General features: G+C 35.7%; 2 protein-coding genes across 2 annotated transcripts; one reads left to right on the plus strand and one right to left on the minus strand.

The window, feature by feature from the left end:
- Positions 1-17,490: 17,490 nt before the first annotated feature.
- On the minus strand, positions 17,491-23,089 carry LOC141404723 (uncharacterized). Its single transcript, XM_073988377.1, has one exon. It carries the CDS (start codon positions 21,821-21,823, stop codon positions 20,633-20,635), a length of 1,191 nt encoding a protein of 396 aa, XP_073844478.1. The 5' UTR covers positions 21,824-23,089; the 3' UTR covers positions 17,491-20,632.
- Positions 23,090-24,025: 936 nt separating this feature from the next.
- LOC141386929 (uncharacterized) lies at positions 24,026-25,019 on the plus strand. Its single transcript, XM_073955829.1, has 3 exons — positions 24,026-24,637; positions 24,854-24,958; positions 25,002-25,019. Exons 1-3 carry the CDS (start codon positions 24,026-24,028, stop codon positions 25,017-25,019), a joined length of 735 nt encoding a protein of 244 aa, XP_073811930.1.
- The last annotated feature ends 2,338 nt before the right edge of the window (positions 25,020-27,357 follow it).

Genomic DNA, 27,357 nt, shown 5'->3' on the forward strand with positions numbered 1-27,357 from the left:
TAATTTAAGAGCTTTAAATACATATAACATAAAATATTCCAAAAGCTCCTAATTCCCCATACTTTGGCATCACATTATTTGTTGAATGCTCCCTAATTTTTGTATAATTCATATTTTGAGAGCATTTTTTAGATTATTTTTTTTTTTTTATTTGTTATTTATTATTAATAAAATATGTTTATAGTTTAGGTAGTTTATTTAATTTTTATTCGTTTTTTTGTAATAATTGTTCACTAAGAATATATTTTTTAATATTTAGTAGGGGGTATATGTTTTTAGTAAAGTTATTGTTTTTGTTTTGAGTAAATTTTATAAAATGTTATTTTATTCAAATTGTTTGTTTGTTTTTTATTCTTTCATGGTGGTATATTGCAGTCAGCGTTATAGAGAAGGATTAAGAGATTGTTGTTTTTGTTTGTTTTTTTTTTTCTTTCTTTTAATAAAACCAGAAAATAAAAATATGTTTTAGCTTTTGGTTTTATATTTCTGTGGTTTAGCTTTGTTTTTGTTATTTTGTTTTGGAAATTGAAGCAGTGTTTGGTTTTTTAAAAATGTTGGCTATTATTTTATTTTTTCAACTAAGCTTTGCAAAGGATTTTGTTGCGTCCCTTTCAAATATTTGATGGTGGTGCTACAAAACTTTTCACCGCTCAGTAAATCTCAATATATTGTTGTTTGTTTGCTTTTTTTTGCTGTTTTATATTTCAAATATAGTTTACAAATATAAGTAGTATAGAATATTTTTGTTGTTTTGTTTTTTCTTTCTTTGTTTTATTAAGTAAAGGCGGTGGCTTTTATTTGGACTCATTTTACATACATAGACTGTATATTCATTCCATTACTATATAAATTGTTGTTTGTGTGTATGTATAGTTATGTATGTGTGTGTCTCGTATTGAGGGGGGAAATTGTGATTTGGAAACTTATATTTACAAAATTTATTACATCATAGGAATTTTTTCTCTAAGAAAAATAATTGGTATTTTTAAGGCTCTGGACTATAATAATATATATTTAATAAATAAACAAAATAGGAACTAAATAGTATATAGTTTTGTCAAATTGATATTGAAGACGAAGATTTTATTATAATAATATTTTAAAGATTTAAATTTGCGAAAATAATATTGCACATGTAGAAGTTTAAATTGTTTTTATATCTTTAGCCTTATGGCAAAAGGTGTTAATTAGATATAATAATACCATCAGCAAGTAAATAAGAATCAGTCGGTTATGTCCACAGTTAAATACCCTCAGCATATGGCTGTAAAAAACAGTAACAGTAAATACCCAGCTGATTCTTAATTAAAAATAAATACAATTTTCGAAGTTTTGGCCTATTGTGGAGTATGTACATAGGTATCATAAACAGTGGGCCTAATTATTTCACTGACAAACCCAATCGACACTGTCTAAACCAAAACCACCATACAATTTCAAAACAATTCTCGAACAGCACGAAGGGGAAATTTTTAACTTATGTGAGTGAGGTTTTTGGAGTCATTATTAGGGTGTCCAAAAAACCGGTTTTTTCAAACAAAACGGTTTTCGGTTAAACGAAATTTTAAATTTTTTCAAAAACCGGTTTTCGGTTTTCAGCATTTGCCAAAACCGGTTAACCGGTTTAAACCGGTTTTGTTAAATAGGTACAAAATTCCTCATAATTTATAAATAGTTGATTAAAAATGTGCGACAAGGGGTAAATTAAGCATAATGACTTCGTTATGATATAATTATCTCAAAATATCCTTGAATACCAAATATTCAACCTCGAAATGGGTGCTGCAAAATTAAGACAGAAATTGTGCTCTAACAATGGTAAACCATACAAATATAAAATTGTGTACCAAAAGAATTAAGTTTACATTTCATTAAGTCCGGATTCTTCGTCTCGCTTTGCCAACCTCAAGTATTCGTGAAATGCCTGAATCCAAAATTTATTTTGTTACCGTTACCCTTTATAACCTGACATTCGTCTAAAGATTGTGTTAATTATGCACAGACTTCCCCTAGTGAGGCTGATCATAGTGAACATTCGTCGATCTTTAATTGGTTGGTTTTAAATTGTAGCTACTACAGCTCTAGTTCCTAGTTCACTGTACTAGTTCCAAAACGTGTGAACAATGTCATACAAACTGCTGTGTGATATTACATATACGCAGTTTTCATATAAAAACGATTTGGGCTATTGGAACTGCGTAGTGAACTAGATTGGCACAACTTTTTTTTAAACAAAATATATTTCAAATTTAAAGGTTAATAGTTAAGTTTAGTTTACTTTCAAGGAAACAACTGTAGTGAAATATTAAAAATATCACTATTTTTTAAAACCGGTTAACCGACACAAATAACCGGTTTTGTCGGTTAACCGAAAATGAAGTTTTTGGCGAAAACCGGTTTCGGTTTTGTAACTCAAAACCGGGTAACCGGTTAACCGGTTTCGGTTTTGGACACCCTAGTCATTATCTCTAGAAGAATACACTTGCCTCCGAAAGAAATGGTAATGTCATAAAACGGTTCGCGAGGACAATCCTAGACATATCCTTGCACTGCACTTTCACGAAATTTTATGAAATGTTGTACGGAAAGTATCAGCAGGACAAACCAGGTCTTCTATAAAAAACGGAAAACTTCATGACGTGTTCTATAGACAACAGAAGACCTATTAGGCCTTCCGTAGACAATAGAGGAGCTCTTGAGGTCCCTTATGTACTACGGAATACCCATTGATATCAGCTACAGACGACAAAGGACCTCTGACGACTTCTATAGAAAACAGAAAACCACTGAAGTCCTCTAAGGGCAGCAAAAGGCTTCGAAGGCCTTCGAAAGCCAATAGAAGTTCTTTTGAGGTCTTCTATAGACAATAGAATACCTCCACGGTATTCCCTAGACAACATAAGAGGTCTAGAGGTCTCCTATAGACAAAGGAATACCCGTTGATGTCAGCCAGACTGACAACAAAATACCTCTGAGGACTTCTAAAGACAACTGAAGACCACTGAGGTAATCTATGGAAAACAGAAATCTCTTTCAGGTCTTCTATAGAAAACAGAAGACCTCTTGAGGGTTTTCCATATGTAGCAAAAGACCTCTTAAGGTCTTCTATTTATCACAGAAACCTCCTGAGGTCTTCTATAGACAACAGAAGACCTCTTGATGTCTTCTATAGACAACAGAAGACCACTTGAGGTCTTCTATAGACAACAGAAGACCTCTTGAGGTCTTCTATAGACAACAGAAGACCTCTTGAGGTCTTCTATAGACAACAGAAGACCTCTTGAGGTCTTCTATAGACAACAGAAGACCTCTTGAGGTCTTCTATAGACAACAGAAGACCTCTTGAGGTCTTCTATAGACAACAGAAGACCTCTTGAGGTCTGCTATAGACAGCAGAAGACCTCTTGAGGTCTGCTATAGACAACAGAAGACCTCTTGAGGTCTTCTATAGACAACAAATGACCTCTTAAGGTCTTCAATAGACAACACACGACCTCTTGATGTCTTTTATAGACAACAGAAGACCTCTTGAGGTCTTCTATAGACAACACACTACCTCTTGATGTCTTCTATAGACAACAGAAGACCTCTTGAAGTCTTCTATAGACAACAGATGACCTCTTGATGTCTTCTATAGACAACAGGTAACCTATTAAGGTCTGCTATGCACCACAGAATTTCTTCTAAGGTCTTCTATAAACAACAAAAGACATCTTGAGGTCTTCTATGGACAACAGAAGACCTCCTGAGGTCTTCTATAGACAACAGAGGATCTCCTGAGGTCTTCTATAGACAACAGAAGACCTCTTGAGGTCTTCTATAGACAACAGAAAACCTCTTGAGGTCTTCTATAGACAACAGATGACCTCTTGATGTCTTCTATGGACAACAGATGACTTCTTGATGTCTTCTATAGACAACTGAAGACCTCTTGAGGTTTTCTATAGACAACAGAAGACCTCCTGTGGTTTTCTATAGACAACAGAAGACATCTTGAGGTCTTCTGTAGGCAACAGAAGACCTCTTGAGGTCTGCTATACACCACAGAAGATCTTTTAAGGTCTTCCATAAACAACAGAATACCTTCTGAGGTCTTCTATAGGCAACAGATGACCTCTTGATTCTTCTATAGACAACAGAAGACCTCTTGAGGTCTTCTATAGACAACAGAAGACCTCTTGAGGTCTTCTATAGACAACAGAAGACCTCTTGAGGTCTTCTATAGACAACAGAAGACCTCTTGATTCTTCTATAGACAACAGAAGACCTCTTGAGGTCTTCTATAGACAACAGAAGACCTCTTGAGGTCTTCTATAGACAACAGAAGACCTCTTGAGGTCTTCTATAGACAACAGAAGACCTCTTGAGGTCTTCTATAGACAACAGAAGACCTCTTGAGGTCTTCTATGGACAACAGAAGACCTCCTGAGGTCTTCTATAGACAACAGAAGACCTCCTGAGGTCTTCTATAGACAACAGAGGATCTCCTGAGGCCTTCTATAGACAACAGAAGACCTCCTGTGGTTTTCTATAGACAACAGAAGACATCTTGAGGTCTTTTATAGACAACAGAGGATCTCCTGAGGCCTTCTATAGACAACAGAAGACCTCCTGTGGTTTTATATAGACAACAGAAGACCTCTTGAGGTCTTCTATAGACAACAGAAGACCTCTTGAGGTCTTCTATAGACAACAGAAGACCTCTTGAGGTCTTCTATGGACAACAGAAGACCACTTGAGGTCTTCTATAAACAACAGAAGACCTTTTGAGGTCTTATATAGAAAACAGAAGACCTCTTGAGGTCTTCTATAGACAACAGAAGACCTCTTGAAGTCTTCTATAGACAACAGAAGATCTCTTGAGGTCTTCTATAGACAACAGATAACCTCTTGATGTCTTCTATAGACAACAGAAGACCTCTTGAGGTCGTCTATAGACAACAATGGACTTCTTGAGGTCTTCTATAGACAACAGATGACATTTTGGGGTCTTCTATTGACAACGGAAGACCTCTTAAGGTCTTTTGAGGTCTTATATAGATAACAGATGACATTTTGTGGTCTTCTATAAACAACAGAAGACCTCTTGAGGTCTTCTATAGACAACAGAAGACCTCTTGAAGTCTTCTATAGACAACAGAAGGACTCTTGAGTGTTTCCGTAGACAGCAGAAGTCCCCTTGAAGTCTTTATAGAAAACAGAAGACCACTTGAGGTTTTTGTAAGACAACAGAGGCCACCCTTGTGTGTTCTTTAGAAAACAAAATAACTCTTTGAGTTTTTCTATAGACAGCAAAAGAACTCTTCCGCACTTCTATAGATAAAGGAAGACCTCTTGATGTGTTCTATAGACAACAGAAGACCTCGTGAGGTCTTCTATAGAAAACAGAAGACATTTTGAGGTCTTCCAGAGACGACAGAAGACCTCTAGAGGTCTTGTTTTATAACAGCAAAAGGCTTATTGAGGTATTATATAGAGAACAGAGCACAGCTTGAGGTACTCTATGGACATCGAAGACCTTTGAGGTCTTCTGTAGAGAACGGGTGACCGCTTGAGATCTTCTGTAGAGAACATATGAGATCTTGATGACTTCCAGGGACAACAGAATACCTCTTCAGGTCTTCTATAAACAGTAGACGACTTTTCGAGGTCTTTTGTAGAGAACCCAGAGAACCTCTATGGGTATTCTGCGAAGACGGAAGACCTCTTGAGGTCTTCCGGACACAACAGAAGGTCTATTAAGGTATTCTGTAAACAAACGAAGTCTTTTTGAAGAAAACACAAGACCTCTTGTGGTGTTCTTAAGGTTTTCTATAGATAAAAACTGACCTCTTGACGTATTCTATGGACAACAGAATACCCTTGAGGACTTCTTTAGTTTTCAGAATACATCTTAAGGTATTTGCAAGACAATGGTATACCCTTGAGGTCTTTCATAGATAGCTGAAGTGTTCCATGAGCAACAGAGGACCTCTTGGGGTCCACGGAAGACGTCTTGTGGTGTTCTAAGACCAGGAAAGACTACTTGAGTTCTTCTATAGTATACAGAATACATCTAGAGGTATTTTCAAGACAACCGAAGATCACTTGATGTCTTCCATACTCAACGGAAGACCTCCTGATGTGTTCCATTGGCAACAGAAAAACTTTTGAGGTCTTCTATAGACCACAGAAGACCTCTTGTGGTGTTCTTAGACCAGGAAAGACCTCTTGGGATCTTCTGTGGACAACAGAATACCTCTTGAGGTCTTCTATGGAGAACAGAATACCTATTGAGGTCTTCTATAGTCTACAGAATACATATTGAGGTAATTCCAAGACAACCGAAGACCACTTGATGTCTTCCATACGCAAACGGAAGACCTCCTGATGTGTTCCATTGGCAACAGAAAAACTCTTGAGGTCTTCTATATACCACAGTAGACCTCTTGTGGTGTTCTAAGACCAGGAAAGACCTTTTGGGATCTTCAATGGACAGCAGAAGACTTCTTGAGGTCTTCTATGGAGAACAAAATACCTATTGAGGTAATTCCAAGACAACCGAAGACCACTTGATGTCTTCCATACAGAACGGAAGACCTCCTGATGTGTTCAATGGACAACAGATAACTTCCTGAGATCTTCTTTAGACCACAGAAGACCTCTTGGGGTGTTCTAAGAACAGGAAAGCCCTCTTGAGATCTTATATATATAGCAGAATACCTCTTGAAGTCTTCTATGGGCAACGGAAGACCTCCTGAGGTCTTCTATAGGTAACAGAAGTCTGCCATGGGCCACAAGAGGTCTTCTGCAGACAGTGGAATACCGTAAGAAGTCTTTTATAGAGAACAGAAAGCCTTTTAAGGTTACTTCTTTAGGTCTTCTATAGACTACAAAAGAAGCAGACAACGAAAGGTATCTGGAATCAGCTGTAAGTTGGACAATATTTTGGGAAAAAATATTATAAATAGCAAAAAATGCTTGATATGATATTTTACATACGCCAGGCCTAAAGCACGGGCTGAGGGTAAGCGCTGATGAAAAAGCGGTCTGATATTTTGTTAAATACCAACGTTCTAATTGGGATTTTCTATCAATTAATTCAATATTCTACCACATTCCGTTCATTGAGTCTAGTGGTGCCATATGTGGTATGAGTAACGGCACTACTTATACGTTATAATAAAATTGCAAATTTTCTTAAGAAACCGCTGCACAATTGAGCGCAATATGAAGATAATTTTTAATATATTCTTAAATACCAATGATTTCATTTGGATTTTCTATCAATTCAATATTTGACCACATCCCTTTCATTGGGTGTACCATAACCCCTATACGTTATAAGAAAAATTGCAAAATTTCTTAAGAAATTCGGTGCACACTTGAGCAGGATAAATACAGATTGAAAGCAGAGTATCTAACGTAACATTTTTTCTTTGGAAGAATTTCAATATCAATTCGAATTTGGTTAAAAAAAGTGTCTCAAAATAGGAAAAAATATCAAATAGAAATTTCGTAAAGGAACAAAATACTATTATTTATTTTTTAGAATACTAATATAACAATTTGTCTACATTTGCTTACTATTTATAAATGTTTAATTAAATTGACTAGTTTCTATTTTCTTTATTGTTTATTAACTATAAAGTATTGTTGTTGTTTTTTTCTCTAATTTGTAAAAACATTACCATTTTTTGTTTGGTTTCATGGTTTTTAAGTTTAACTTGAAATTGACATTAGGATCATTTGTTTTCATTTATATATATTTATAATATTTTCTATATATTTAAATTTTATATATGTATAATTTATTATATATGCAATACTATATTATGGAATACATCTACTTGCAGTTTATTATTGTTTTAAATTTAGTTAAAAAATTAAATATTGGAAACAAAAGTCTACAAACTGTGTAAGGATGGTGGTGAATTTGTTTATTACATAATTTGTGTTGGTGTGCAGTGTTATTTGTAGTCGTAGAGGTGTAGTATGACCTCTAACGTGTATTTCCTTATACCTTAAGTTTGTTTTTTTTTTTCTTTAAAAAATTTCCCTAAATATTGCTTTATAATTAAATTAAAATTTCTTTTTTTATTTTTTTATTTGCTTAGAAGCTGTGTATAATTTTTTTGTAATATTCCCATTTATTTTATTTTAGTTTTTGTTGTTGTGTGAATATATTTTTCTCGGTTTTTTTGCATAGATTTGGCTACAGGCTTGAATTTGGTTTTAAATGCATGCAACTGTGTCCAACTAAAATCTCAAGGGTTTGGCCTACATACACATATTCAAAAATGGATGGGAGGGGCTTTCGCTTAAAATTTGTTTGTTATTTGTCTTGTTGTGGATTTTGCTTAATTTGTTGTTTGGTTTTTAGTTAAATTGAAATGAATCTAGTCATTTGTTTAAATGTTTTGTATTTCAGATTTTTATATTTTAATTTTAGTTTTTTCAAAAAATCCCTTTTACAAGAATATTGTTTTTTAGTTAATATTTATATATGTTTGTTTTTGTTCAGATTACTTACCAATTCTCGGCTTGTGATCAAAGGTGGGTAAATTGTTAGTTTGTTGTCATAGTAGTTGTAATAGCTCAGCTGCATTTCTATTAGAAGAAAACCCAAAAACATAACCTAAAACATTGGTCCCTTAACATAGCATTTAAATAAGAAACAAAAGAGAATGAAATTAAATATTACAATAGAATAGAAATCCAAGGAAGAACAAAAGAGCAATGTAATGAATTTTTCATTTTTTTTTTCAAATCAACAACAACAAATATTGAAATACATTTTTTAAAATTGAATACATTTATCTTTTATTGTTAAACATTTTTTATATTTTTTTTACCAATTGTTCATTTTGTTGCCAGACAATTTTTTGCGTGTCTTTGCATTATTTGTGTGGCTTGGTTGGTTTTTTGTTGTTTTCTTCTCTTTTTTTGGGAAAATTGTCAATCTAAATGAGAGTAGAATTATATTTGCATTTTTTCTCCTACATAACAATAAATCCCATAAGCATATTGAATAACTATTATATATATTATATTGTTGATAGATTGGAACAAAAAGCCAAAACAATACAGACATGGCATAGCTAGAATCCAATTCAATTGATTGTATTTGCATATCTAGTTTTTGCTTGAGGCTAAAATGCAATGTGATATAAGCGCATTTATACAAAAAGTTGGATATTTAGTTTGATTTGTATTAAAAAAGAAAATAAAAAAATATAAAAATTAAATTTTAATTGTTTTAAGTGGAGTGTCATGTGTGGTATGAATGACGACGTAACTTATACGTACGGTATTGTACTGTACAGAACGATTTTGATGAAGTTAAAAGCATTAATAAACTGCAAAGATGAACTCTTTTGATGCAGCTTAAAAGAGGACTAAAAATGACATCAGTTTGGCAAAAGATATTCCCCTTTATTAATTCGCTATAATAGTGTCTTTGCGATGGCAATCACTACACATGACTGTTGGACAATTGATTTAATTGGGCTTTTCTGTCAATTTATTGTGACAGGTTCAATTAATTTTGCTTCCAATGGTGCCACATGTAGTATGAGTAACGTCATTACTTATACGTTATAAAGAAAATTGCAATATTCTTAAGAAATTCGCTGCACATTTGAGCGGTATCGAGATAGTTTGAAAGCACAGTGTCAAGCGTATCATCTTGCCTTTGGTAAGTTTTCAATATCAGTTCGTTTTTGACTAAAAAAATTTTGCAAAGAAACAAAATATTACCACTTATTTTTAAAATACTATTACAAATATTAGTCGACATTATTTACTATTTATAAATTTTAATTAAATTACTATTTTCTATTTCCCACTTTATTTCTATTTTTTTAAATAAAAGAAATAAAAAATTAAGTAAACTTTTTATTTTACGTTTTTTTTATTATTTATTTCGACCTTTATTTTAAATATTCTAAGGCCCGTTCTTACATCTTGTCTTTAAAGTCCATTTTAGTTATACCTTACTTTAAGAAAATTAAAGAATAAAGTTCGCATTACCTCGGATTTGTTATTACATCTTCCATTTAATATAAATGTTAAATTTTTTAAAAATATGGCAATATCAAACAAAAAAATCTGTATACATAAAATTTACTCAAATCTGATTGGTTGATTTGAATTTGCTGACAATTTTTTCTTGCTTTTGGTGCAGCATACTCTCGGGCGCAGTTTAAGTTCTAAAAGGAACACAAAGTTCCTTTTAATTTATCTGACACTTATTATTAAAGGAAACATGTAAGAACAAAAAATGGGTTATCTGTCCGATACCGGCCAAAATTTAACTACAGAAAGGATGTAATAATGGGCCTAATTATATTAATATTAATATGGTATGAGTGACGACGTAATCCATACGTACGGTATTGTACTATACTGTAAAATCTATTACAGATAAGGGGTAGTTTACACTATATGTAAATGTCTTATGACATGAAATTTTCCATCATTATATAGTCGCTAATATGTGCAATATTGGGGATTTTCCTTAAGTAATAAAATTAGGTCTCCACATTGCCTGCGTGGGTAGATATGGAATGTTTTTATTTCGTGTCATATGACATTGATAGATAGTGTAAACTACCTCTAAATGAATTACCTGTACATTCCCACTTGTTAATCGTGAAATTAATAAGAGTTTTGATTTTCGTCGTTATAACCGATATGTCGTTATAAGCGATTTCGACTATATTGTGGTCCTTTGTGGAGCTAATTTTTTCACAGTCCACGTCGAAAAAATCACCGCAAAGTTTCAACTCGATGCTAGTAGATGGTTAAACTGTATTAAAAGCATTTGTTGAGGAGCAATTTTAGATGGTTCTGGGTCATTTTGGGGACTTGCCCACGAACAAAATCATATGGTTATAATCCGAATCACATGCAAATTTCAAAACAACTTTCGTACAAACCTTAAACTGGTTGTTGGATACTTTTCTAGAACTAGATTTAAATGGGAAGTTTTGTTTGATTTGTTGCCAGTTTGTATCATTTTTGAGATAAAGAAGCTCAGGTTACATTTTTAGGTTTTTTGTTAGTGTTTCAGAATCAACAAAAACATCCCAGATGTAAGATGTTTTCACTTAATATTAGTTAAGGCGCAGGTCATGTAGACAGTCCATTGCGCCAATTTGAACTTCAATATCATAAAGGTCAATCTTGTAGTGAATTTTTACTGCTACAACATTTTCTTTAGTCCCATTACGATACGGCTCGTGGTTTCCAATCAAAATCGTGAAAACCTAAAAAAACCCTAAAAATGTGAACTTTGACCGCGATTTATTTGAAAATCCCTCCGGCGATTTTTTTGTTTTTTGATTTTTCTCATCTATGAACATTGTAGTTTCAGAATCCGCAAAATTTTCCCAGGTGTAAGCACCTTTCATTTAAATTTAGTTAAGGCGTACCTTGTGTAAGTTTCAGACAAATACCACGACGTGAAAAAATTAGACCAATGTCAGTCACTCCTTCCTATTATTGCGACCACCAACCATGTTGGTCAACGCACAATTTTTGAGAAATTTTGGACCATTATGGAAGCATTGACTGTCCCGCGAAACACACCACAGAATTACCTTCGGTAATCATTTCGAACAGCCCTTAAACTGCACGTAATTTTTGAAGTTTCGGGAGGGAGATCGCCAAGATGTATTCCCTTATAAACTTTTTGGGAATTTGTTGTACGTTTGGAAGAAATTTTTCGATATGTAACGTTTCAGCCAAATCTGGTATTCAATTCGTTAATTATCGTGGTAATTCTTCATTTTAGATGGTACCGGTACGGCTTTATGAGAGTTTGACCATAATCTAATCAGGAAGCATTGACTTGCCCCGAAAAAAAATTGTAACACGGTTCAATAGCATAGATGTTCTTAGATTCCACTTCGCCGAAAATGTTTGAAATTTTATGCTGGAGCTACCTGAAGTAGGGGACCTATATATCAGGGAAGAATATTAGCAGTTACCGATGTAGTCCATATACGGACCTGATCTATTTCTGAAAGAAAATTTTGGACCAAATCGGTTACTCTCTTACAGGGTTATTATACGTAACATTTTAGCTGAAGGAGTGGGTCAATATGGCCCATCTTCGAACTTTATCGAATTAAAAATTTGCGAAGTGCAAAGTTTGAATCAAATCCGTTGGTTCGTTCGAGAGTCATCGCGTGCCCCAGCTAAACAAAAGGGCGAAGAGGGCTAAATCGACTCCAAATTGTCGAATTTCTTCCAAACATAGTTGGAGCATAAAACGATTATTTTGATGAGGCACATTTTTAATCGTATTAAAGTATTCCGTAACGCAATGGTGCCCGAGTTCGATTCCCTTGCTGGGAAAAAACCATTCTACTTTTCAACGGTGGCAAAATACCCCTAGGCGTAATGTAGGCGATATTTTCTGAGTATTCCTGCCATGTAAAACTTTTCTATAAATGGTGTCTAATTGACACCGTTCGGACGCGACGATAAAATGTAGGTCCCATATCATTGGGTTAATATGAATCGGCCTGTACTCATTGATATGAGATAAGTTTCCTGTGTCCCTTCGGGGATATGTATGGGAGCATACATGTCTGCCAATCTGACTAGTGTGTTCGATAACTTTCGAACGGATCAACATTGGTGCGCACGATCAATTTCGAAGGGAGAAACCGATATGGTCGAAACCTTCCACATCTTAATATATCATCGAAAGATAGATCAAGCTCGAGTATGGGTTATATGGGTCCGCGCCTGTGTGTACTTTTTACAAGTGCATGTAAAGACCAGCTCTGGGATAGTTTTGAGATTTTTTCAGCAAATAATTTTCGCGACCCCTGTAAAAAATCGTTGCTTTCTAAAAAATTATCATTTTAAAAAAATTTACTGAGGGTGTGCCTTAGTTTAGGCCGACACTGTATCTCAAAAACTTAACGAGTTTAAGCTTATTTTCTAGGAGTTTGGCATAAATCAACAAAACAAGTTTTTTGAGTTTATTAAGCACTTCAAATCATGCTTGATCTTGCACAGAAATTTAGCACTGATATCTGGCTAGTTCTTAACAAAAGATGGTCCAAGTGTTTTTTTTTTTTTTTTTTTGTAATAACCTTTTTAAGTTGGAAAAGGCAACTGTCAATCGCAACGTAAACCGCGTTTTTCTCGAAACTTGATTTTTTGAGATGTGACACTCTTTGATTAAATGAGTGATATGTTCTCATAAACACCACAGAAGCGACAAGGGAAACTTCTCTCATATCAATGAGTGCACCCCGATTGATTGCACAGGAATGGAACCTACTTATATAGCCGAGCCCGAACAGCGTGCCCTAAGACGCCGCTTGTAGCAAAGTTTTATATGTCGCCAACATTAAGCAGAGGGGTGTTTTTGTCACGGTTGCAAATATGAAGTTGTCTGGCCTTGGAGTCGAACCCGGGAATACAGGTGTGCACATTTCCAATTTCTTTGAAAACTCGTAAAGTAATTTTACTGGCGAAAAAACTTTATTTTAATCCAATTTATATTAAAGTTTTTTTTTTTGGGTACATCGCAGAGGAATAATTGGGACTCTAACATGAAGCGTGAGCTGAGGATATATATCAGTCGGCAAGAATGACTTATCCTGTTTTACTTGTAGAAATACTGTTTAGTGCTCAGAACATATTTGTGATTCAGGTGGGAAGTTCTTTGTTCTTATTGGGTTATTAAGATGGTGTGTGTAATACACACGGTGCTCTTGAAACAATTTTAAATGGAAGATGTTTACACCTAGAAAGTTTTTGCGGATTCTGAAACTACAATGTTCATAGATGAGAAAAATCAAGAAACAAAAAAAAATTGCCGGAGCGCTTTTTAAATAAATCCCGATTCAAGTTGACATTTTTAGGGATTTTTTAGGTTTTCACGATTTTGCTTGGAAACTGCAAGTCCTATCGAAACAATATTAAAAATAATGTTGCAGCTATGAAAATTCTCTACATGATTAACCTTTATGATAATTTCGTAGGTTTTACCGTTATTGAGATATAGAAGTTCAAATTGGGACAATGCATTGACTGTATCGTCTCCTTATAAAACAATGTCATGACTAAAATTTCACAACTTAAACTTATATATCTCGAAAATGGTACAACCTAGGAAAAAATTGCGAAAGCCAATCTTGTAGAGAATTTTCACAGCTACCACATATTAGTCCCGTTTCGATAGGACTTGCGGTTTCCATGCTAAATCCTGAAGACCTAAGAAAAAAACTGAAAGTTTGATCTCCACCTCTTTGTCTCAAAAATGGTAAAACGTAGGCAAACATCTATCAGTCAGTCTTGTACAGAATTTTCACAGCTACAACATTTTCTTTAGCCCCATTTCGATAGGACTTGCGGTTTCCAAGCAAAATCGCGAAAACCTAAAATAAACCCAAAAATGTGAATTTTGACCGCGATTATTTTAAAAAAACACTCCAGCAAATTTTTTTGTTATTTTTGGATTTTGCTCACCTATGAACATTGCTGTTTAAGAATCTGCAAAAACTTCCCAGGTGTAAGTGGGTTTCACTTAAAGTTAGTTATGGCGCACCATGTATGACATAGTTTTATAAGGAAGCGATACAGTCAATACATTATCCCAATCAATCAATAAAGGTAAAACCTACGAAATTATCATCAAAATTAATCATGTAGAGAATTTTCATAGCTGCAATATTTTCTTTAGTCCATTTCGATAGGACTTGCAGTTTCCAAGCAAAATCGTGAAAACCTAAAAAACTCCTAAACATGTCAACTTGAAACGCGATTTATTTAAATAGCGCTCCGGCGATTTTTATACCCTCAGCCTTTAGGCTAAGGAGGGTATATACACTTTGATGTGATGAAAATGTGCCTCATCGAAATAATGGTTTTAGACCCCAAGTATGTTTGGACGGAATGTGTTTCAGACAATTTGGAGTCGATCTAGCCATGTCCGTCCGTCTGTCTGTCTTGCTGGCTGGAGCGCACGATAACTCTCGAACGGATGAACCGATTCGGTTCAAATTTTGGCTTTTGTAATATTTTGCCCAAACTTAGTTTAAGTTCGAAGATGAGCTACATCGGTCCTCTCCTTCAGGTACCTCCCGGGTACGGTAACTCTTGAAGGGAGTGGCCGAATTGGTCTATACTTTACACATCCTAATATATCTACCAGATATAGATCAGGTTCAAATATGGACTATATTTGTCCACTCCATCCGGTACCTCCCACACAAAATTTCGGATAAGTTCACTTTAAGACCTGATATCGAATCACTTTGATTTTTTTTGAAGCAAGTTGCATTCGCTGCCTCAATTACGATGGTAAAAGTTTTTTAGGGGCAAGTCCATACTTCTTGGGCAAACAGCCGGGAGAGTGTAAAAACCCCCTATGGCACTTCCCAGGTGTAAGCACGTTCCATTTAAAGTTGCTTCAAGAGCACCGTGCATATTTTTTAATTTTTTTTTATAATTGGTATTGGTGTTTTACCCTTTTTATCAAACTCAAAATTTTAACTTTGAACTCCTCGGCCGAATTTAAATGTTTTCAATTCATCTGAATGCTGATTTTTTATCTATCGATAAAAAAAAAGTAAATAAAATATCACTATCCGTTCAAAAGTTACGGAGTTTTGACCAGGAAAAACGATTTTGAACCACTGTGCGGTGTGTATTAGGAGTTTTTCATGGCTGAAATACTCAGAAAACACTGAGACGTATTTTAGCCACTGTTGAAAATTGGATGTTGCCTGACCTGGGAATCACCACAGTGTCATCCCATCCCATCATCTCAAATAAATCAAATATTTTCCTAAATCTCAGAATTTTTGGCGCCTGTGTTTCCATTGCACCAAGCAAAATTATTTTTAATATAATCTTTAAATTCTTGAAAATATTTCGCATTACTTTTCATTTTGTAAAAATTTTCTCCTTTGAACAATGAAACTGCATTTTTCTGTTCGGCAAGTGTCTGTATATTTGTCTGTTTTTCTTTGGAAAAGAAAACAAATTTCAGATTTTTGTCTCTCTTGCATTTCAATTGTGGAAAGACAGATAATATGGAAATTTAATCTGCTTAGCAAATCAATCAATAAATCTCTATATTTGTGTGCAAGCCTTTTAAGAAGACTCATGTACGAGTATATAATACGGAGAATACAAATGAAATTGTCAAAAGATTGTATACAAATATAAACATTTAGTTATGTATACTTAAATGTGATTTCTGGTTTATTTAAATGGGAATATCAGATGCTACCAAATTGTTGCACAATTTTATTTCGAGAATGCATCTTCATGTATTTAAACCATTTCCATGAAATAACTTCTTTATACTTTAATTCATTTTCATTAAATCTAGGTGTCCATTGTGATGTATGAGTAACATTATTAATCATTCGTTATTAAGTAAATTGCACAAGAGAAGGAGAGAGCGTAGGGAATTCAATTTGAATTATAAATGCACTGAGATGCAAACACTGTAGAAACGCTATAATTCCTACAACAATAAACCGAAAATCTTGATAATTCGTAATAGACTATTGGTCCCTTGAACTTGTTTTCTTCGTATTTTAATCCTACTAAGTCGAACCCTCGATAATTCATAAAAAATGCATGGCTGAAAAAAAACTCGGGAAATGTAAGCCAACATTTCGCTGAGAGGTTTTTTGCCACCAGTGAAAAATCTTTGGCATTGTCTTGCCTGGGAATCGACCCCATGCAAACAATTTCATCTCAGTGAAACTTTAAAAATTTATTTTTCCCTTTATTACACAAATATATTTTCCAAAATCTTCATGGAAATTGTGTCATTTGACAATTTTATTTGCCATTCTATATACGTACTCGTACAGTTGTAGATGTATATAACTTTTGTATTTGTTAATTGTGTTATTGCATTTTTGTCTAACATTTATCAATTTTTCATTTTCTACCATTGCAAATATTATGCAAAAGTTAAATAATCCGTAATTACCACCATTGTGGTAGCTCAGTCTGTATATAGATATTTCTTCTTTGACAATGAAATATTAATTTCATGTTTTGTGAGGTGAGAATAATGAATCAATTTACCAACAATGCAAACTTCTACTAAATTGAATTGAATAATGCCAAGGATCTCAAGGAAATTTGAGTTATGATGCAAATGAAACTAAGGAAATTCTTGATTTATTAATTAAAGAGATTGATTGATTGAGGTGCGTATGATAAACATTAATTCATAAATCAGGTGATGTACGATAAATGTAATTAATTATACGTTTTAAAATGATTTTAAATATTTACAGAATTGAATAGTTTATTTTCAAGGATTGAACTTTAGTATTAAGATTTTAATTAATAGGATTGTGGGTGTGGGATTTATTAAATTTTACAGCAGTTATCAAATGATTGAATTTAATATACTATTTGAAAGAAGGAATTAAAATATTTTGAAATTTGAATGGTCTGCTTCACTAAGATGATTCGAATAAAAATTCGTTCGAACTACTACCAAACTTCGGGTTTTTTTTTTGAAAAATATTTGAATTGTTTTTATTTTCAACAAACAAATATTTCCTGTAAATTTGAATTCGAATCGTCTTAGAGAAACAGGCCAGCAGAATTTGAACTTTTTCTTAAAATGTAAAATACAAAAAAGAACGTCTAACCTGTTTCAACAAGGCCCAAAACAAGAAAAGTAAATGGTTTTTTAAGAAAATACAAATACTTACCTTTTATGCCATCGATAACAAACGCTTCTACCCAAACAATCTACTTTTTTAACATTAAAATTTTTACAAGAACAACAAACAAATTCTGCAAATCGGTGAACAGTTCAATGTCTTACAACAATGCACAGATTTGCTTGTTTATGCGAGCAGAAACTTCTAAAGAATCGATGCAAATATTTAACTTTTTAGAATAAAATGGCTGAAAAATTTTGGAATCGAGCATTAAAGTAGAATTTATGTTAAATATGGAAAGTACTTTCATACGTATATCTTAAGGGGTCGATTAAGAATACCAACTCAACTGTAGTTGCGTTGCCAGAACGGAAAATCATACAATTAAAATAATTGAAACGACCGAAAGTTTTGCCAAATTCATTCAATACCAGTATTTTGAACTTTTGGCTATTAATTTAATTGTAAAAAAATATGAATTCCAATGCGGAATTGGAGATTTCTCTTATTAAATTTGTTGTCGGCAACGCAACTGGACTTGGGTTGCTATCCATAATCGACCCCTAAATTTATATGCAGATATAAGTTTCTTTTGAAGATAAATATTATCTGATAGGACAGTTGTAAATCCCACATAAGTTATACGTTTAATACCCTCCAGGGGCAGGGTAGCAAAATAATAATGGCGACATTTCCTGAGTATTTCAGCCAAGTAAAACTTCTCTACAAGTGATGTCTAAAGACGCGCCGTTCGGACTCGACGATACAGAATAGGTCCCATATAATTAGGCTAATATGAATCGGGGTGCAGTTATTGATATGAGAGAAGTATCTCTTTCTCATATCCCTTCTGTGGAACAATTATATTATTATACATTTAAGACCTGGCCTTAATCTGCACAAAAGGGCAAACATTTTGGTGGGAGAATCAGAAAGAGTGGTCCTTAATAAAATCCGATTTCCTTTTTATACGGAAAGCCCGTTTGAGTTGTTCTCTTTTTGAAAAGTTTTAAGGCTCAAAAATTTACTTTGTAATAATGGCCTCACGAACTTTGGTCCTTAAGAACTTCTGCGTAAAAGGCAAAAAATTTAGAGGAAGGATCAGAATGAGTGGTCTTTAATAAATTCACATTTCCTTATTTTTAACAAAAAGTCTATTTTGGATGGTGGATATAGGGCTTTGGGGAAATTTTAAGGCCCAAAAGTTTCCTTTGTTGTTAATATTTGTTGGCTTTTTTTATCGGACCTTCTCAGAGAAGACTAGAGTTTACCAGAAGACTAGGAGCCTTCTTGAAAAATACCAAAATGCCAATAGATCTACAGTTTTTTCGTTAATAGATCAGATGGTCCTCTCTCAGAATTTCTGACGTGCATATATTTCATGGAAAACAGAGGCTGTTATAATAGGGACCACAAGATCTTCTCAGGGAAGTCTAGAATGTTTTCTTTTAGAAAACCACCAAGAAGACTAGAAGGTGCTCTCATGACATGAGGGCATTTTTAATGACAACAAACGAGTCTTCTAAGAGTCTCAAAGTCTTCTTTTATTTAAAAGACCATTGAGTTTTCTCTTGGAAGTCCAAAGGGTTCTCTAAGGGATGACGTTCCATTAAGAACGAACGACCCAAGGGGCCATCTACTCTTCAGTAAACGAACAAAGGCTCCATCTACTCTACAGTAGACGAACCAAGGGCCGTCTACTCTAAAGTAGAGGCCGTCTACTCTAAAGAGCCATCTAATCTAAAGTAGACGACCCAAGAGCCATCTACTCTGCAGTAAAAGTGCCAAGAGACCATCTACTCCACAGTAGAAGTCCCAAGAGACCATATACTCCACAGTAGAAGATCCAAGTGGCAATCTACTCTATCGTAGACGACCCGAGGGGCCATCTACTCTACCGTAGACGACCCAAGGGGCCATTTACTCTACCGTAGACGATCCAAGAAACCATCTACTCTACCGTAGACGACCCAATGGGTCATCTAATCATCAGTAGGTGACATAAGGAGCCGACTACTCTACCGTAGCCGACATAAGGTACCGTCTACTCTATCGTAGACGACCCAAGGGGCCACCTACTCTTCAGTATACGAACCAAGGTTCCATCTACTCTACAGTAGACGACCCAAGAGACCATCTACTCCACAGTAGACGATCCAAGTGGCAATCTACTCTACAGCAGACGGCATAAGGGGCCATCTACTATACAATAGACGACCCAAGAGCCATCTACTCTACAGTAGACGACCCAAGGGGCCATCTACCCTACAATAGACTACCCAAGAGCCATCTACTCTACAATAAGATTATCTCATGGTACCACAAGTACTTCCCACTTAACTATATAAGTGGGGTGGGTAGGTACCAGATGGAATGGATAGACCTTGATCCTAAGCCCATGTGGGTTTTTTAAGGCCATTATCTATATTATCATACATGAAATGAGATTCCAATGGGCATATTTTTATATCCTCAGCCTTTGGATTTTATACGTTAAAATGGGCCTTATCGGAATAATGGTTTTGGATCCCAAGTGTGTTTCGTCTAATCCGTTTCGACCATATCGGCCTATCCTTTGAGTACCACGCTCACAAAAATGCGCAATACAACTCTCGAAAGAAGTTATATATATCGTAATATTTCTTCAAGGCATAGATCAGGTTCGTGCAGTTGAGGGACAGCTCTCGTATTTTCTTAAAATGTGTACATGTATCTAATTACGGTGGTATGGTCAATACTTCCTCCGATAATTACCCTAAAACTGTAAAAAAACCTACGACCATCAACTAAAGTGGCTATTGCGCAGGACAACTCTTGAAGGGAGTACCCGAGTTGTTGTGAAATTTGAACATTGTAATAGTTCTTCCAAACTTTTATGAAATTCTAAGACAGTGTGAGGGTTGTGGCATTTCGGTCGGAACAAAATTGACTTAGATATGAGTGTTGGAAAGAAAAATTTATTGCGTTTTGTAAGTAACAAATCAACTTTGAACGCGCTTTTCTCGCATGTACCTACATTTTCCAACCGAATTTGCTGTAAGTAGCAGATGAAACATCTGTTCATACGCTTGCAGGCCATTATCAAAGGCCATATTTTCATAATGCATCAGTAGGCCTGGTGAGCGGATGTTAAGCATAAAGTATTCCAACGAACGTTTGAGCGGAGAATCTGGTTCCATGGGAAAACACCCATAGTTGGAGGCAAAACAAAAATCAGTCAGCTTGAAGAGGCCATATTTGAGATCGTTTTGTTGAATGTTGAGTAGACGCCATCTGTCATCTGTCACGAAGTAGGCATAGGATTTGTTCAACGATATTTGATGTTGGTTGAATGTGGCCGTGTCTACCAGGGTTAATAAATTCAAGAATTCCAAAGGCAACTTGAGGTCACCTTTTACAAGGAACTCATACTCATAATAGATTATCATCACCGACAGATTTACCTTTATCAGTTCTTCCATGTTTTTGATCTGTTCGCGAAACAGAGTCACTGTTAAAATACAACCCAGCAGAGAAGTGTTGTTGGCTGTTAAAAAGAAACCATGGAACCACACTGTGGCATAGGACAGAAAACGCATAATTGGAGGATTTCGTATTATCCTGATGGCGGCTAAGTTAAGGATGTAGCAAAAGTTCTCCATAAAACTATCTTTCAGATGCCACATTAGAATGTGATGTTCCGATTCAAGACCACGTGAATTGATTCTACTATGGACCCATATCCAAAGGCAATCTGCAAAGGAGAGCATCCAGAAGGTCAATGACACAGCATACCACACCACCTTATCGAAGGGTTTTAAAAAGTAATAGAAAGTCGACACGGTGTTCCATACGGGTACCATTAAATACCATCGGACCACCATTATGAGATAACTGATTTCCACATAATCATCCGAGGTAAAAAGGGCATATGAGTGGGCAGCACGCATATCAATGATCTCACCTTCCAGCGAATCTTTGGGCATTTCATATTCCTCAATAGAGGCATTGACATATTTCATAAACAATTCCATCATTACATACGAACTGCCTTTCCACGCCAGCTTGCCATGGCGATCACGATAGCGGAACACAAACGACACATTCTGACGCAGAGGTGTCAAATATTTGTAATCCATGCAGTCCCAACCACCATACATATATTTTGACATAGAACCTCTATGAAAGTCCATATTTATACTAGGCAATTTTCCTTGCGGCAATTGTCAGTTTGAAGGAGAGAGAGGTGAGGCATATGGTAACCCTTTGCCTCTCAGCACCCTCTCTCATCGACAAACTGACAATTACCGCAAGGAATGTTGCCTAATGTAAATATGGACTAACTAATTAAATCGGTACGCAATTCCACCGTGAATTGTGGAAAACTAGTCAGGCCGTACAGGTCGGAAGAGCCGTTTCTGTAGCCCACATAGAGATATGTATTGTGGAAATTTCGTCTATTCAAATCTTGAAGAATTTGCAGGGGTTTCTTGAAATCCTGAATTCTCGAGACCAAAATGACCAAATTCAAATAAAAGTGTCGCCACTTAAGGACCTTATCGTGGACGGTCATTAATTAAATTACTGCTGTGAATGGTTACCATAAACTGTTGGAGATCTGCACTTTCCCGTGACGATAAACGTTCCCATATAAACCAATTTATCTCTTGTGAATCCATCCTTGAAGTTATGGGAAAAATATAATTCAAAAGAAATTTGGGATCCCATGTTGAGTGTAAAACTGGCGGCGGCCACTGGAGCTGTTTCACAAAGAGTAATGTCAGTTGCCGAGTGTTCATTATGTTGTTAAGTTCTCCGAATAACTGATGGCTGCCATTAACGTTAACCACAGATTAATATTCGTAACATTTCATGACATTTGGCAAACAAGCCACGGGGGATTTGTACAGGAATTTTGTTTGTTGTCCTAAGGAGTTGGTGTAAAGTAAGGGAAACGGTGTGTTGAAATACTATGGACCATATTTCCGGATGGGCTAGTAGTGATTCCCAACAAGAGGAGGAGTGGGAATCAAACGTCAACCAAATGGAGCCCAATGGGCTATTTACTCCCCAGCAGACAACTCAAGCGATCATCTAATCCACAGTAAATGATCCAAAGGACAAACTACTCTACAGTAGACGAAGCACGGAGGCATTTTCTCTGCAATACACGACACAAGGGGCCATCTACTCTACAGAAGACAACCAAACGGCCATTCACTATACAGTGGACAACGCAAGCGACCCAAGGGATCATCTACGCTACAGTAGACGAAACAGGGGGCCATCTATTCTACAGTAGACGAAGCAGGGGGCCATATATTCTACAGTAGACGAAGCAGGGGGCCATCTACTCTACAGCAGACGACCCAAGGTGCCATGTACTCTACAGTAGACGGCCCAAGGGGCCAAGGCGTCATCTAATCTTCAGTATGTGACATAAGGAGCCGTCTACTCTACCGTAGACGACCCAAGGGGCCATCTACTCTACCGTAGACGGCCCAAGGGGCCATCTACTCTACCGTAGACGGCCCAAGGGGCCATCTACTCTACCGTAGACGGCCCAAGGGGCCATCTACTCTACCGTAGATGACCCAAGGGCCCATCTACTCTTCAGTAGACGACCCAAGAGCCATCTACTCTACAGTAGAAGTCCCAAGAGACCATCTACTCTACAGTAGACGATCCAAGTGGCAACTTACTCTACAGTAGACGACCCACGAGCTATCTACTCTACAGTAGACGACCCAAGGGGCCATCTACTCTACAGTAGACGACCCAAGGAGCCATCTATTCTACAGTAGACGATTCAAGTGGCAATATACTCTACGTAGACGACCCAAGGGGCCATCTATTCTACAGTAGACGACCCAAGAGGCCATCTATTCTACAGTAGACGATCCAAGGGACCATCTACTCTACAGTAGACGACCCAAGGGGCCATCTACTCTACAGTAGACAACCCAAGGGACCATCTACTCTACAGTAGACGACCTAAGGGACCATCTGCTCTACAGTAGACGACCCAAGGGGCCATCTATTCTACAGTAGACGACCCAAGGGGCCATCTACTCAACAGTAGACGACCCAAGGGGCCATCTACTTGTTGTATAGTTGTTATGTCAGCGCGTACAGCTAGGCGTAATAATGCGTATGACTATTACGCATACTATTAGGCCTAGTGCTTAGAACCAGCACACATAACAAATATATGAATCTACCTGTTTTGACGTTCAAGCATATGCTGCACAAAAGTGCATCTCTGCAATCTGAATAAAGAATCATCACATTAATTGTGGTTAACCTAAAGATACCAGACGTCTTTTAATTATTAACATTTAACATGGTGTCAGGAGTGATTTCTGATAATTAAATATCAGATAAAATAAAGAAAAATGTCTTTGGAAGACAGAAGTGTTGAAGCCGGCTGTTCTAATGGTGGCAAATTGTTTGCGGCCACATTGGCACCAATAAACCTAAAAGCACCAAATTTGGCGAAAGAATGGAACACGTGGCACACTCAGTTTAAGATATTTTTGCGTGCCTCTGATTTGGAATCGCAGCCCAACGAGAGGAAGGTTGCACTATTATTGCATCATTTGGGCAGTAAGTCGTTGGACATTTTCAACTCATTTAATCTTGATGTCGATGTGGTGGAATATGATGATTTAGTCAGCAAAATGCAGTCATATTTTGTTCCACAGAGCAACATAGTGATGGAAAGGCATAAATTTTTCACTTACAAGCAACAAGAAGAGCAGACTTTGGATGAGTTTGTAACAGTATTGAAGAACCTTAGCCTGAATTGTGAGTTCAAGGAACTTAGAACGCAACTTGTTCGTGACATTTTTATTTGTGGCCTGAATTCAAAACATTCTTTTATAAGAGAAAGACTCTTAACGGAAGACGGCATCACTTTGGAGAAGGCTGTTATGTTGGCCAAAAACATGGAAACAGCAAGAATAAATTCATCATTGCTTCAAAATGACGACGGTGTTGATGGCTTGGTAAACATTATAAGAAAAGGTCCCAAAACTCACCGCGAAAGCAGTACTAATAATTACAATAGCCGATACGAAAATAACAACAACAATCATAACATGGAAAGCAAGCATTGTACGAAGTGCGGGTTGGTACATAAAATGAAATGCCCAGCAGAGGGAATTAAGTGTCATGCTTGCGGTAAAATGAACCATTTTGCAAGAATGTGTTTCAACAAAAAGAAATTTGTGAACCAAATGTTAGCTGATGAGGACACTGATGATGAGGATTTGTTTCTTGGAGCTGTAATTGAGGAGAGCAAAAAGGCTAAAGAATGGAATGTCGAGGTAATGATACAAAATCAAAATGTTATTTGTCAAATTGACACAGGAGCACAGGCTAATGTGATGTCTTTGGAAGCAGCAAAAAATTTAAAAATTATTAATAATTTAAAGAAGTCTAAAGTTAGAATATGTACATTTAGTGGGGAAAAGATACCAGTGCTAGGTAAAATAGACATAGAGGTCACGTATAAAGGTCGGGTCTTTCTTGCAACATTCTATATTGTTGATGTACATTGCAAGAACATTATTGGAATTGAAACTGCTATAAATATGAATATAATTAAACAAATTAATAGCTTGTCAATAAATGAATTGATTGAAAAGTATTCGCATGTATTGAATGGTCTTGGTTGTTTGAAAAACAAATGTAATTTAATTGTGAGAGATGACGTAGTTCCGGTGGTAGAACCTCCTCGTCGGATCCCTTTTAAATTACATGACGGTTTAAAAAAAGAATTGGACAGAATGGTCCAGTTAAATGTTATTACTTCGGAAAATGAACCAACAGAGTGGGTGAATTCAGTGGTACTGGTTACAAAACCAAATGGTAGTTTGAGACTTTGCTTAGATCCAAGAAATTTGAATAAGGCAATTCTAAGGCCACATTACCCTTTCCCTAATATTGAGGAATGTAAGGCGAAATTGAACGGTTCGAAATATTTTTCATCTTTGGATGCTAACAGCGGATTCTGGATGATCCCATTGAGTGAAAAGTCATCTAAGCTTTGTACTTTCAATACACCATTTGGTCGCTTTCGATTTTTAAGATTACCTTTTGGCATTAATGCTGCCCCAGAGATTTTTCATGCTGAGATGATAAAACTTTTTGGTGACATACCCGGTGTTATAATATATATTGATGACTTTTTGATATATTCATCCAGCAAAGAAGAACATGCGAAGATCTTGGAAGCTGTTCTAAAAAGAGCTATGGAAGTTGGTTTAAAATTTAATAAGGCGAAATGTCATTTTTTTAAGTCAGAGATAAAGTTTTTGGGACATATTTTTGACGAATCTGGTGTAAGAGCTGACAATGAGAAAATTCAGGCAATACTTCAAATGCCACGTCCAGAAAATGTGAAAGATGTACAAAGATTTCTCGGTATGGTGAATTATTTGGGTGCGTTTATTGAAAATCTTTCCCTTAAAAATAAGAATTTAAGGGATCTTTTGAAAAACGAAACCCAATGGCATTGGACTACAGTCCATGATACAGAGTTTGATAATCTTAAAAAAGAAATTACATCGATACCAGTTTTAACATATTTTGATCCTAAAAAGGAAATAATTTTGTCAGTTGATGCCTCGAAGTATGCTCTGGGAGCTACGATTTTACATGATAAACATCCTATTGCGTATGCATCTGTCTCCTTAACGGAAACTCAAAAGAATTATGCACAAATAGAAAAGGAATTATTGGCCATTCTTTTTGGGTGCACACGATTTCACCAATATATTTACGGATTTAAGGTAGTCGTAGAGACGGATCATAAACCATTGATTAATCTTTTTAATAAGGCTCTTTATAAGATACCTCCCAGGCTACAGCGATTTATGCTGAGATTGCAATGTTATGACATTTCCGTTATCTACAAACCTGGTAAAAATTTGAAAATTGCAGACACTCTTTCGAGGGCACCCTTAAATAATACTGCTTTGTCTGAGGTAGATAAGGAAATATCATTACATTGCAACTTTATAGCTTCTCATATGGAGACACCGTTTGCTGATATGGACCTTATTAGAAAACATAGTTTAAATGATCAAACAATTTTGAAAGTATTTAATTATATTAAAAATGGTTGGCCTAAAAATCAAAAAGAAGTAGAAATAGATGCAAGGCCATATTTTCGAATTAAAGACGAACTGAGTATCTTAAATGACATTATTTTAAAAAATCACCAAATATTGATTCCAAAAACTCTTCGGAAGCATATTTTGGGAAGAATCCATGAAGGCCACATGGGGGTTGTAAGATGTCAAAATTTAGCTCGACAGTCGGTATACTGGCCCAATATTTATAACGATATTGAAAATGTTGTGTCAAATTGTGAAATTTGTGCCAAATACCAAAATTCTAATACAAAACCAGAAATAATGCCACACGATATAGTGCAAATACCTTGGTATAAAGTTGGTTGTGATCTATTTGATTATCGAGGTAAGACGTACCTCTTGGTTGTTGATTATTATTCCAAGTGTGTTTCGTCTAATCCGTTTCGACCATATCGGCCTATCCTTTGAGTACCACGCTCACAAAAATGCGCAATACAACTCTCGAAAGAAGTTATATATATCGTAATATTTCTTCAAGGCATAGATCAGGTTCGTGCAGTTGAGGGACAGCTCTCGTATTTTCTTAAAATGTGTACATGTATCTAATTACGGTGGTATGGTCAATA

This window comes from Musca autumnalis, unplaced genomic scaffold (genome assembly GCF_047663935.1).
Source record: "Musca autumnalis isolate F117 unplaced genomic scaffold, ASM4766393v1 scaffold_5, whole genome shotgun sequence".
Taxonomy (NCBI): Eukaryota; Metazoa; Arthropoda; class Insecta; order Diptera; family Muscidae; genus Musca; species Musca autumnalis.